The 13,273-nt window shown below is 58.4% G+C and overlaps 2 protein-coding genes across 5 annotated transcripts in view; one reads left to right on the top strand and one right to left on the bottom strand.

Moving 5' to 3' along the window:
- The window catches only part of SIL1 (SIL1 nucleotide exchange factor), a 100,812-nt gene extending 94,799 nt beyond the window's left edge, over window positions 1-6,013 (top strand). For all 3 annotated transcript variants that reach the window (XM_082063401.1, XM_082063402.1, XM_082063403.1), the window contains exons 9-11: window positions 99-195; window positions 3,095-3,259; window positions 5,498-6,013. In XM_082063401.1, coding sequence (XP_081919527.1) covers window positions 99-195; window positions 3,095-3,259; window positions 5,498-5,848 — 613 coding nt within the window. In that variant the 3' untranslated portion in view covers window positions 5,849-6,013. The remainder of the gene's footprint in view (window positions 1-98; window positions 196-3,094; window positions 3,260-5,497) is intronic.
- Window positions 6,014-10,992: 4,979 nt separating this feature from the next.
- CTNNA1 (catenin alpha 1) overlaps window positions 10,993-13,273 on the bottom strand; it is a 187,292-nt gene continuing 185,011 nt past the window's right edge. For both annotated transcript variants that reach the window (XM_082063875.1, XM_082063874.1), the window contains exon 18: window positions 10,993-12,092. In XM_082063875.1, coding sequence (XP_081920001.1) covers window positions 11,805-12,092 — 288 coding nt within the window. In that variant the 3' untranslated portion in view covers window positions 10,993-11,804. The remainder of the gene's footprint in view (window positions 12,093-13,273) is intronic.

Raw genomic sequence — 13,273 nt, forward strand, 5'->3', positions numbered from 1 at the left:
GTTTGCCCTCGGCCGTGTCCTGCCCGCGCAGACCCGCAGCCCGTCCCGCCCGCCGTGCCCGCGCTGCCGCTCACCCGCCTTTTGCTTTTTCCCTGCAGCAACCCCAAAGTCCAGATCGAAGCCATCGAGGGGGGAGCGCTGCAGAAGCTGCTGGTTATTCTGGCTACGGAACAACCCCTGCCCGTCAAGAAGAAGGTGAGTGGGTGGGGATGCCCCTGTGGGCAGAGCCGTTTTTGTGCTCCTCGGGGCTTCGCCGACCCTGTGAGACTGTGGGACCCGCGCTGGGGTGCAGGACTGGGGCCCTGGGTGCCCACTGGCCTCCAGCACCGCGGGTCTTGCCCCACACGCACGGCAGCTCTGGGGCTCCGGGGACAGGGCAGGGAGGGCGAGGGTCCCCGATCAGAGGGTGCGGAGCGCTGCCGGTTGGCAGGAGCTAATTGCTGGAGCCAGCCCTGCGTGCTGCCCCGGGCGCTGGCTCCGGAGCGAGCCGAGCAGCGAGAGCCCCCAGCCAAATGTGCAGCGCTGTCCGTCGGGGCCGCCTCCCTCCCTCCCTCCTCACCGCACTCCCTGGAGCATGAGATCTCATTACCCTCGCTTTAGCCTGTGATGCCGCCTCTGTTTACGGGCCGTAAAATTATCTGGCTGCTCCCGAAAACCCAGGCACACCGTTTAACACGGTGACCTCCTGCGAGAGGGGCTTTGGCAGGGTGAGGGAACCACCAGCTCTCCCATTTGTCTTTGATACGCCTGCTGATAGGCAAACAGCAGCATTTGAACAAGGTCCTACAAACACACTCCCCTTTAGTCCATGCTGAGAGTCCTCCAGCGGGCAGAGACACGGGAGGGGCTGGGGAACCCCTGTGCCCTCAGTCATGGGTGGGAGGAGGTCCCGGACGGAAAGTTGCACCCCAGGATGCTGTGGGCTCAGAAATTCCACCTGGGAGTGCCCGTGGCTCGGTCTGGAGCTCATTTTGGGGTAGGAAAGGACGGCGGGGAGCGCGGAGCCCCTCACCAGCATCGCTCGAACCCCTGGGTGGTGCACGCAGGACAGTTCTTTCCAGCAAGCCCGAATGAGCCTGGACACTTCCCCCGGAGAACAGTGAGAGGGGTGAGCTCAGTATTGTCTGCATTTACACATGGTCTCATGAGAGCCTCCGAGGGTTGAACCCACTTTTCCAGGAGGACAGAGGCTTTTAATTCCCAGTTCCTGAGCACAGTCCTGTCTCTCCAGGCCAGGGTCCCGAGCACAGGTGGGTGCCCGAGTCGCGGCTCCCGCTCAGGTGGGTTTTCCGCCCCAGCGCGCGGCAGCGAGGCCATGAGTGCATTTCTTCCTTCCCCTGTCCTTTGGCCCATGGTGAAATAATGAGAAGGAAACATCCTCCAATTCACTGATGGCAACTCAAGAGATGGAAAATAGAAACAAACGGGGCTGGGGAGGACGCGGCTGTCAGCTCGGATCCATCCGTGGAGCGCGGGCCTGTGTGTCCGCGGAGCGGCCGGCTGGGCTGCTCAGCGCCCAGGCGAGCGTCCCGGTCCCTGCTGGCAGCAGCCCTGCCCCAGGCACGCCAGCCTGTCCCCGCTGCAAACCGCGGCCGTCAGGAGTCGACAAGTGTAAAATTCAGTGCTTGGCCCCTAATTGTCTCCTGGGTGTTCAGCCCGTGCTGCTGGAGGCCCAGGAGGCAAGTACGGCCGTGCCGGTGTCTCTCACTGGTGGCGTGTGATGCTGCATCGTGACAGACCCCGTTTTGGGGCTGTTTCGTGGGAAACTGTGTGGTCCTGCCCTCCGGCTGCATGGGGGCGAGGGAGGGGATGTTCCCCAGGTGTCCACATCAGTACTGGGGCCAGTTCTGTTCAATCTCTTCATCGATGATCTGGATGAGGGGATCAAGTGCACCCCTAGTAAGCCTGCAGATGACACCCAGTTGGGTGGAGTGTTGATGTGCTGGAGGGTGGGAAGGCCGTACAGAGGGATCTGGACCAGCTGGATGGATGGGCTAAGGCCAGTTGTCTGAGGCTCAACAAGGCCAAGTGCCGGGTCCTGCACTTGGGTCACAACAGCCCCATGAACTGGGGAAGAGCGGCTGGAAAAGGATCTGGGGGTGTTGGTGACAGCAGCTGAACGTGAGCCAGCATGTGCCCATGTGGCCAAGAGGCCACCAGCATCCTGGCTTGTGTCAGGAATACTGTGGCCAGCAGGCCCAGGGCAGTGACCGTCCCTGTGCTGGGCACTGGGGAGGCCAAAGCTTGAATCCTGGGGTCAGTTTTGGGCCCCTCACACCAAGAAAGGCCTTGAGGTGCTGGAGCGAGTGGAGAGAAGGGAACGGAGCTGGTGAGGGGCTGGAGCACAAGTGTGATGGGAGCGGCTGAGGGACCTGGGGGGTTCAGCTGGAGAACAGGAGCTGAGGGGAGACCTTCTGAGCTCTGAACTGCCTGAAAGGAGCTTGGAGCCAGGGGGGTCGGGCTCTGCTCCCCAGGAACAAGCGCCACGAGCAGAGGAAACGGCCTCAAGTTGCGCCAGGGGAGGTTGAGGTTGGATCTGGGGAACAATTTCTTCCCCAAAGGGCTGTGGGGCATTGGAACAGGCTGCCCAGGGCAGTGCTGGAGTCACCATCCCTGGAGGGTTGGACAGATGGACATGAGGTTCTCAGGGACATGGGGCAGTGCCAGGGCTGGGTTATGGGTGGACTTAATGAACTTGAGGTTCTCTTTCAACCAAAACAATTCTGTGATTCAATGATCTGGAGGGGCTGGGCCCCGCTTTGCCCCATCCTTGCCCTGTATCCGGACTCTGTGCCACGGGTCGGTGGGGGATCTGCCAGCAGCAGCGATGGCGCTGAGTCTGTTCGGGTGCTGGGTCATCGTTCTGGCGATCACAGTGACAGGGTTGGAGTTTGGATGGAGCTCCCGCAGGTTCAGGCAGCCTGGCAGCAGTGGGGAGGGTTGGGATGGGGGGACGAGGGGACGCGTGGGGACGCCCCTCAGCAAGGGGCTCTGAACAGCCGGGGTGGCGTTTCTCCTGTCCCGCGGGATGCTGGGAAGGGGCTGTGCCGGTGTGGTGGCCGTACCCCCGTGCTGACGGAGCTCTGTCCCCCAGGCCCTGTTCGCGCTGTCCTCCATGCTGAGACACTTCCCGTACGCCCAGCAGCAGTTCCTCAAGCTGGGCGGCCTCCAGGTCCTCAGGAGCCTCTTCAGACAGAGGGGGATGGAGCCGCTGCACGTGCGGGTGGTGACGCTGCTCTACGACCTCATGGTGGAGAAGGTGAGGAGCGGGACCGGCCGGGCGCTCCCCAAAGGAGCCGTGGAGCGTCCTGCGGGTGAGGATGAGGAGGGGCCCATCCAGCATCGGTGCTGGTCCTGGTTGGGATGGGGTCCCCCCGCCCATGGGCCGCCACAAGTGCCTGTGAGAGCCCAGAGAGAGCTGAAATCTTTATTTTGCATTAAACGGCCATCGCTGTTTCACCCGAGGGTTTTTAACTAACAAAATGTCAAGGACGCGAGTAGGAAACCGGCGCCGGACTCCGTGAGCTCCACTGCAGCGTCTGGGGCAGCCAAGGGGAGCAGCCGCTGCTGTGTCCTGCCTGATGGAGAGGCCCTGCCTGTCCCTGCCTGTCCCTGCCTGTCCCTGCCTGTCCATGCCCGTCCCTGCCTGTCCCTGCCTGTCCCTGCTCATCCCTGCCTGTCCCTGCCTGTCCTGCCTGATGGAGAGGCCCTGCCTGTCCCTGCCTGTCCTGCCTGTCCTGCCCATCCCTGCCCATCCCTGCCTGTCCTGCCCATCCCTGCCTGTCCCTGCTCATCCCTTCTTGTCCCTGCCTGTCCCTGTCTGTCCCTGCCTGTCCCTGCCCGTCCCTGCCATCCCTGCCTGTCCCTGCCCATCCCTGCCCGTCCCTGCCCGTCCCTCTCTGGAGCTGCATCTGCAGCTCTAAGTGTTCTACACTCCTGTCCCGGGTCACTGCCGTACCTCAGTTCAGGCCCCGCGTTCCCCGGCCATCGCTCCTTGTTCAGTCTGCAGAGAGCGGGAATTAAATCACTTTCTCTCCGTTCGCAGCCCCTTTGCCCTGCAGATCATTAGTGCCGTAACACTGGGTTTCAGGCAGCGCGGAGCAACGTCTGTGTTTTAAAACAGGTGTTTTCCAGGAGATTTGTAAAGGTGCACATTATTTTAGCGGGTGTGAAACGGTGCCAGGCGCTGGCTGTGACGCGGGCGATCCCATCTGTGTCCCTTCCAGTCCCCAACATTCCGTGGTTCTGTGGTGAGAAGGAGCGTATGGGGTGTCTGACCCCGGCCCTTCCGTTCGCTGCTCCCGCGGGTTTTACAGCCCGGTCTGTTCCCGGCTCCGCAGGCTCCGTGGATTCTCGGGTTTATGTTAAAACAAGGAACCTTTGCTGCCCTTTGGACAGGGAAGGTTGTTTATCAGTCTGAGCCCGTTGGCTTTCGGGGTGTGTGGAGCAGATGGGTCTCCCCGGTTTGGGGTGGCTGGGTGACAAGGAGCTCCGTTTGACACTGATGGTCTCCCACGGGCAGCTCTGCACTGATGCTCCGATTGCCACAGCTCCAAAGGGCTTTTTCTGCGGCTTGCCTTCCTTTTCACCCCAAACCCTGCCTGGCCGCCGGGGTTTAGCAGCAGCCCGCGCAGGGACCGCAAGAGGGGAGGTCTCAGCCTTGTCCCTCCTTGTCCCCACCACGTCCCGTCAGTCAGTGGGATGAAGCACCGGGACCGGAACTGCCCGGGAAAGTGGAGCCCAGTGCCAAACCGGAGACCCGGACAGGGAACAGGTTACAGGTGCCCTCGGGGACCCAAGTGGCCCTTGGGGACAGGATTGTCCAATGGCTTCTCACAGCAGCTCCTGGGCACTGGCTGCCCCGTCCCTGCTCTCAGCCCTTGACAACTTCACGTGTGGGCAACAGAGAACCAGGACACAAACCCACCGTGGTTTTATGTTCCAAGTCAGAGGAGGGAACGGAGCTGGTGAGGGGCTGGAGCACAAGTGTGATGGGAGCGGCTGAGGGACCTGGGGGGTTCAGCTGGAGAACAGGAGCTGAGGGGAGACCTTCTGATCTCTGAACTGCCTGAAAGGAGCTTGGAGCCAGGGGGGTCGGGCTCTGCTCCCCAGGAACAAGCGCCAGGAGCAGAGGAAACGGCCTCAAGTTGTGCCAGGGGAGGTTGAGGTTGGATCTGGGAACAATTTCTTCCCCAAAGGGCTGTGGGGCATTGGAACAGGCTGCCCGGGGCAGTGCTGGAGTCACCATCCCTGGAGGGTTGGACAGACGGGCATGAGGTTCTCAGGACATGGGGCAGGGACAGGGGTGGGTTATGGTTGGACTCGATGAGCTTGAGGGGCTTTTCCAACCAAAATTATTCTGTGATTCTGTTATATGACTCTCCCTTCCAAGGCAGGTGTTACAGGACATTCATCCTACTCTCCCACGATGTTTCACCTCCCAGGAGTGGTTGTTTTCCAACAGGGATATTAATCCATGTTCCGCCACTTCCCACAGATGGTCCTTGAGGACTCGCAGCACGGAGACCAAACGCAGGAGAAGATCCAGCAGTACCAGCAGGTCAGGCTGGTCCCGGCCGTGCTGGAGCAGGACTGGTGCGTGGTGGTTTCCAACCTGCTGGCCGTGCCGGAGCACGACACCCGGGAGAAGGCGCTCAAGACGGTGGCCGTGCTGATGGCGCTGTGCCGGGAGCGCTTCCGCGGGGACCCGGCGCTCGGCAGCGCCCTCGGCCTCCTGCGCAGCGAGTACGAGGAGCTGGCGGCACAGGAGCAGAGGGAAGGCGACAAAGACGGGTATTTCAGGGAACTCCTTGGCTCCATAAACACCATCATTCAGGAATTAAGATGAAAACAGCTGTAGATTCAGTTCAATCCCAGATAATTCAGGGCAACAGCGGGAGTTTTGGTGGCACCGATGTTACGTGCACTTCTGAATAAACCGGTGGACTAAATGCGATCCCACCACTGGGTGACTGCGCCAGCAGCTTATTATAGTAATTAAAATGTTTGGGGCTTGTTTTCTTTTGCTGGGGTCCTGCTGGGAAACCAGAGGTGCGCGCCTTGGGGGGAACGGGCAGAGTCGCAGCCCGCGGTGCCGTCGCCCTCCAGCCGCGGTGCCGCGAGCGCGCCGAGCGTCACCCCGGGGTGGGTGGGGGGGGAAGCGCCGAGGGACTGTCCCGGCTGGGCAGCGTTTGTTCCCCAGCTCTGACCTGCTGCTGTTCCCACACGGCAGCACCCGCCGTGTCTCTGATCCTTCATTTGCTTTGTACAAAGCGTCTCAGTGCTCGGGAGCACCGTTTGCCTTTGGATCGTTTAGCGCTTGTACCGGACTGAGTGTCATTTCCTGGAAACCTTGATTGGGTGGGGGTCTCTCATCAGCTTGGAGCAGGACTGTCCTTGGGCAGGTCCGTGTGGCCGTGACCAGCACCGGGAATCCCAGCTCTTCCGCAGCCCCTTCTGCTGGGACACCAGCCACGTCCCCAGGGTCCAACCCTCAGCCCTGGGCTGGCACAGCCACGGAACCGCTCCTGCGGGGGGCTGACCCACTGGGGAAACACTTGGTCCTGCAACAAACCACTGAGGCTTTCTGCTTGAGGAGAGGAGAAAAAAGAGGAGAAAGAAGAAGGAGATGGTCTCCACCCCGTTGTCCTTTCCCGGTCCTGTCACCTGAGCCGTTTCTGTTCTCCTGGCCCTCACACCGGGTGACGTGTCCCGTGGGCCCATTCCCAGCCCTGCCAGGTGTGTGTCCTCGGGGCAGCCGGCAGCGGAGCCCAAACCCGCCGGGACCGGGGGTTTGCGGGCTGGGGACAGGCGCTGCGGGGCTGGTGTTCCCGTCCTGCTCCCTCCGCACAGGGCTGGTTTTCCCACTGACAGGGCTCTCAGGTCCCCCGGCAGCCGGGTGCTGCCAGAGTTTTCCTGCCGACCCCTCTAGAGGGGCAGTTTTGGGGTCAGCAGCTCTTTCTCCACTTCACCCAGCGCTGGAACACGAGGTGGCGGCAGAGCCGGTGTCGGGGTCCCAGGGTGAACCGCAGAGCGAGGGCTGCGCTGGGTCAGCGCCCGGGTCCGGCGCGGCCAGGAGCCCCTTCTCTTGTTCCCGTACTCGCTTTCACAGTTGCTCTCTGGCAGTAACAGGTATTTCAATCACTGCTGCTCCTGCCACCGCTTTGATGTGGCCCCGGGGGCTGCAGCACCAATGTGAACAACACAAGTGCCAAGAAATAAAGCTAAAAAAGGCTGTGTCTGGTGCCCCATGTCCCCCAGCCCCGAGCCGGGCCAGCGCGGCTTTGCCGGCACCGTGCCCGCGCAGCACGGGCTGCCGGGGCTGCAGGGTCCCTGCTCCAGCCCCCTGCTCCAGCCCCCTGGTTCCCCCTGCCAGCCCAGCCCCAGGGCAGCGATCGGGCTGGCTCGAGGGGATCAGCCTTTCTTCACGCTGTAATATTTCTGGCTACCATTTACAGTGTGTGGTTCTCACTGTTAATTAGGGGGGCTAATTATAAATATTGATTTTTTTTTTTTTTTGGTCCTCTTTCTGGGTTTTGATTCAGATTCTTTGGTTGGGATTAAAAATGTTTTCTCTCCTTCTCTCTCCTCTCCTCTTTTTCTGGAAAGCATTTCCCAGCCGATCCCAGCAGGGTTTTGCTTTGTAGGTTAAAAAGAAACCAACGATATCTGTATTTATATTTATGTCTGATGGCAACAGGCGGGCTGAGCTCGGGGGGGTTTCTGTGCAGAGCCTGAACATGGGGGGGACGCCCAGGGAAGCCGGGGGGTCCAGCGGGGACCGGCGCTGGCGCAGGGTGCCCGAGCTCAGGTCTGCTCAGCCCTGCCTGGCCCGGGCGCTGTCACAGCTGCGTTTAACCACGTGGGGAAGGTTTAACACACATTGAAGGAATGATTGGGGAAAACCACCAGCAGGTGCAGCGGCCCAGCTGGACCAGCCCTCCCTGTCAGCCCCCAGTCAAACCCCCCGCCCCAGTCCTGACCATCTTTACAGTGCAGTTCTGAGCAGCAGCTGCTCTGGGTGCTGCTGCCCTGGGGACGGGGCCTGGGACCCCCATACCCGGCACCCCGGTTGGTCCCCCCGCTGCAGGGTCTCAAGAGGGAGAACGGCCCGTAACTGCATCTGGGGGTCCCTGTCCTGTCCCCCTCGTATGCGGCTCCCTGTGCTGGGTCTCCTGCAGCAGGCGCGGTGCCGGGGGGTCACTGAACCCACCGGCGTGTCCGGGCAGAGCAGCGCAGCTGGGGAGGCACGTAATGGTAAACGGAAGCAAAAGGAAAGAAACTGAAACCGCTGGCCTTGGTTACCCCGAGCCCTTTGGACGTTCCCTGAAGACACTTGCGGTGCTGAAGTTTCTTGGGGGCCTCTGGCACTGCTGCTGCTCAGTGACCTTTGCATCCAGCAGCTGTGTCCAAACCCATGTCCCCCCTGCCAAAGGGCTCCGGGCTCTATGCTGGGGGGCCAGGGGACCCCCCCCCAACCCTGGGCACCCCTGCAGCAGTGCTGGCGTTTGCTGGAGCAGCCCCGTGGACCCAGGGCCGAGGCATTTTGGGGAGGCAGATGCATTTGGGGAGCAGGGGGTTGCAGTCAGTTTGCACTGGGGGTTGGTTACCAGTACTGCCAACAGCTGGTGTGGTGACACCCCCACGCTCTTGTGGTCCCGCAGCCGGACCCGGCAGGACCTTGGTGTTGGGGTTTTACCGCCAAAGGCCATTCAGCTCCCGCTGCCCTTGGGGCGCCGACTCCGAGGAGCTGAGCGCCGAGTGGGAAACATCCTTTAAACAGCATTAAACCTCAGCGCAGAAAACCTGACACGCAATTAAAGCAGCATAAATTCAATGTGGCTTGATTCACTGCTGAATTGAATTAAGAGCACTTGAAATTTGGAATAAGGCTGTCTCCCGGGGATTGAACGGTTTCACTAATACGCCGTAGCAGATAAGGCTGAGATAAGGCTGAGACAAAGCCCCGGTGTGGCTCGCTGGGTGCTGCCGTCCCACAGCACTGCCAGGAACGTCCCCAGATCCTTGCTGCTCAGCAGGTATTTGGGAGCAGCCGTGCACAGGGACACCGCAGCCCGTCCTGCCCCGCACCCCGCGGGTCCCGTCCCCGTGATCTCCTGTCGCGGAGCAGGAGCGACACTGAGCAGCCGGCCGGGCCGGGGGCTCCGCTCATCCCATGGTCGGGGAAGGCGGCTCAAACTTCACCCCTCTACCCCACGGCGCCACAAGCCGACCCGGCCGCGCTCGCCCCCCCGGCACAGGGTTCCCCTCCAGCAGCCGCAGCGCGACCGCCTGCGCCAGCCCTTCCCCAGCGCTTAATTGCATCAAGCGGTAATTACTGTAATTCTTTTCAATTGGCTCTCTAATAAAGTTGCAGCTTCGCTGGTGTCCGGGCCCCCTCGCTGCTGCCTTGAGACGCTGCTGGTTTTGATTCAGACCGAAATTCTCGCGCACATCGGGATCGGCACATTTACACGTTCTGAACCCCGAGCCGCCCGCTCGCCGCATCTCCGGGTCTGGCGCCGAACGCCGGAGGCCCCGGGGCTGCTTTGCTGGGGCGACTCGAGCCGGCGCTGCTGCTGCTCCTGGGCCGGGGTTTGGGGTTCACTGTGAGATCACGTCGCTGCTTCACCAGCCGCCCTCCAGCCCCACAGCCTCGGGGTTTGTCTGCACAAAGCCCCGTCCAGCCCCGACGTACACCAGGAGAACCAAGGGCACCCCTTGAGCCATGGAGCCAGGAGAGGCACTGCAGGAATTCTTAAACACGGGTTTAAGAGCTGATCTTTGCTAAGCCAACGTCCTGGCTTGTCCTGGTGAGCGGCAGCAGCACAAGTGTCCGTAACCACATACCCAGTGACTCACTGCAGCGTGGGCACTGGAAACGGGATTTAATGTGACGCTACATCCTCCCTGTGCTTCGGGGGACAGGTTGTGCTGCCCCGGCCCCGCGGTCCCCAGCGCGGCGCTCACAGGTCACCCCAGGAACAGCCCCGTGGGGTCCCGGGAGGAGCAGATGGGGACGGGCGCTGGGCCAGGAGCACCCGCCTGCCCCGGACAACTGCAACCCCATGGGCATTTGTTGCTGGCTTGATGTCCTGAGTTGATATAGCATGAAATAAACTAACGTTTATTTAAAAGCTCAGGACATATAACTGTGTCTGTACATCTTAATACACGGGGTGGTTTCTGAAGCTCGTTAATAGATTGCATTTTGGGGGAGTAATGGATGTACTTTGAAGAGTCACTGAGCAGCCCAGGGAATGGAGCCTTAAGGTAATTACATTAGTACCATGGGTGCAAAAAAAATCATATGGTATAAAAGCAGTTAATAATTATATATACGACAATAAGATCCACAGCTTACCTGTTTCATTAACCTCTGAGTGTCCTTGGAGGAGCTTCCCCCCAGCACTGCCTGTTTGGGTGTTAAACCAGTGTATCGTTGTTTATGGTCTGTACTCAGCAGGCTAAAACGCTTGAAGACATAATAGATTCGGTAAAGATCTCCCAAGAACTCCTTAGCTTAATTCTGAACAGCGTTTTGGTATTGTGACAGCAATAACCTTCATACAGTAAATTATAAGCTGATCAAGGCAAATAAAATTACAACATAACACTGCCAAGGGCTCGGCTCTCAAATTTAGCTGCAGTTTAAAGCATTAACTACAGAGCGGGCTGCTTCCATTTTAATGGGCGCTTTACAGGAACAGCAAACGCGACTGTGACCGTGCAAGCGCCTCCTGCCCAACACCGGGCTCCACCGGCACGGGCAGAACACCCTGAGAGTCGGGACATTTCAATAAGACAGCGAAATTATACCTGGTAGCCAGAGTTATCACACATAACGGGGTCTGAGCTGCAGCTGAGCAAACCCCATTGCCGGGTGCCTCTGGGAGCCCGAGGAACCAGAGCAATTATGAGAATCGAGCACAAAGCCCATTTGCATCTGAATGGCGGGAGGGGGCGCGGGGCCGTTCACACCACACAATGCGCTGGCTGGTAAAAGCAACTTTATTAGTGTCCCGCAGCAAAATACATTAGTAATCTGTAACCAGGCATTAAAATTCCCGTCCGGTGTGGTACAGAGTAATGAACCGCCTCCAGATCGCGTTGTGCTGGGTGCTGCCCCGGAGACGCCCCGAAACCCCTCGGAAACGTGAAACCCCTGGGAAAGGTGATGGGTGCCGGTGCTGCCGGGCCGGGGAGCAGCCGCCGCCACCACGAGCCCCAGCGCCCAGCAAACCCACCGGCAGGGACGCGGCTGCTCCAGATGTTCCCAGCTGTGCGCACCCAGCGCGCTGGCGCTGCGGGGCTGTCACAGCCCTCGAGCACACAAAGCTTGTTCCCCCCCACCCCACACCAGGAATACACTCATACGTACAACACTGTAAATTTTTTTGAGTGAAAAGATCGAATTTTCCTCTCTTGATCACAACGAGAACCGCAGTCTCGGAGTAGCATGATTCGACTGTTAGCGTTAACCATTAGTGTTACTGTAAAATCCTCTTTGGTTATAGAATATTTTATTTAAAGCGAGATTATACAAAATAATTCTCCGCTAGAAATACACCCCTGAAACCTAAAAGCAACCTAAATGAACACACTTCCGCAGGCTGAAGCTATACTGATAGGCCTGATACATTTGAGTATTTCCCCATGTCATCTAAACAAAGTTATCAAAAATTATATTAAGTAAATACACTTTGAGGAATAGTAAACTTTTGAAAAATCCTTAGAATATTAAAAGTAGAGTTCTGGAAGTAGCAGTAGTGGGCTAGAGAAGGAAAATAACCAGAGACCTCCCTTTAGATGCTTTCCATGGCCTTGAACTCGCTGAGCGCCTGCACCGGGTTGACGTGCTTTTTCTGGGACGCTCTCTTGATTTTCGTTTGGGTTTCGTCTTGTTTCTCCCTCTTGACCAGGGGTTTCTTCTCCGGAGCCTTCATCTTCCAGGACACGGCGGGCAGGTTGAGCGACGCCATGCCCTGCGACTTCTGGTACTTGGTGGAGGCCACGTAGGAGGCCTTGACGGTCTGCACCACCGCGTTCATCAGGTTCTTGGCGGCTTGGATGAGGGACATGGCGCTGTCCACCTGCCAAACCGCAGCACACGAGCGTTACGTGCCGGAAAAAACACCGCATTCCAGAAAGCAGGACAGGCCTGGGGTGTAAGAGCACTCGAAAACTGATTTTTCTGTGTTTTCTTTTGACATCTGAGGTTCTAAATCAAGGTGGGGTTTTCCTTTGGACACAAATAAAAACCCATGTACAACGTTTGCCCGTGATCTGTGCCCCTTCTGTAGAAATGGCAATTGGGAAGGTTTGTGTGCTGCTGTTTGCTTTTGTGACTAAGCTTTAACAGGAGCTTATTCTCTAATGAAATTAATAAAGCTGTAGTAATATCTTAATCACTGCCAGTAAATATTGAAATCAGCCCGGAATATTAAGCTGTGTTGGAAAGGAAGGGATGCAACTGCACATGTTCAGCCAGGCCTGGAGCCTCTTCCCAGGTGGTTCCTGACTTACAAAAGCTTTAAAATGAGGAAAACAAGCTCTAGCGTCAGGTGTATGGATGGGAAGGATGTTCTGGTGAAGAGGATTTTACCTCGGACAGGTGAAGTCCCTGGACTGGCACAGATCTCCATCTGATAACCCGCAGGGGTTCAGCACTAGTCCTGGCACTGTTCACCCAGCACACGGGCTCGGGGAGAGTGGATAAAAGCCGGAGATGAGGCTACAGCCTGTTCATATAACTGATTGATGGCAGAAGGGTATGTAAATCCTGAAGACACGAACGGCAGTAAAACCCTGCAGTACGAACTACGGTGTAACGACACGTCAGCCTCTCTGACAGCTCGATGCCCTCGGCTCCCGCAACCGGGACGTGGGGCACAGCGCGCTGGGCACGTCTGCCACCGCCAGCTCGGCCTTCTTTGTACCAAAAAGATGTGCTAGTAAGTGTACGCACTTGAAATATCTGAATGATAGCACAGGGTTAATTTTTTTTTTCAATTTGCTTTCAAGATCTCAGGTTCAATACTGGGTTATCAGCCGTTTCTGTCCCGCCTCAGTTGTGATATGGATGGGCAGAAAAGTATCAGTGATCAAACATACCCATCTAGGGCAAGGAAGAATATGCCAGAAGAAATGAAAAATGTAGCTCTACTCCCTCCCCCCATACCCACATGTAGATTGCTCTTAGGAGGACGCATTTCATGAACTGTGGTGAAAAAATGCTTTGCTAAGTAATGGCTGGCGTGAGGAAGCAGCTGGC

This window comes from Streptopelia decaocto, assembly GCF_964273445.1.
Source record: "Streptopelia decaocto genome assembly, chromosome: 12".
Lineage (NCBI taxonomy): Eukaryota > Metazoa > Chordata > Aves > Columbiformes > Columbidae > Streptopelia > Streptopelia decaocto.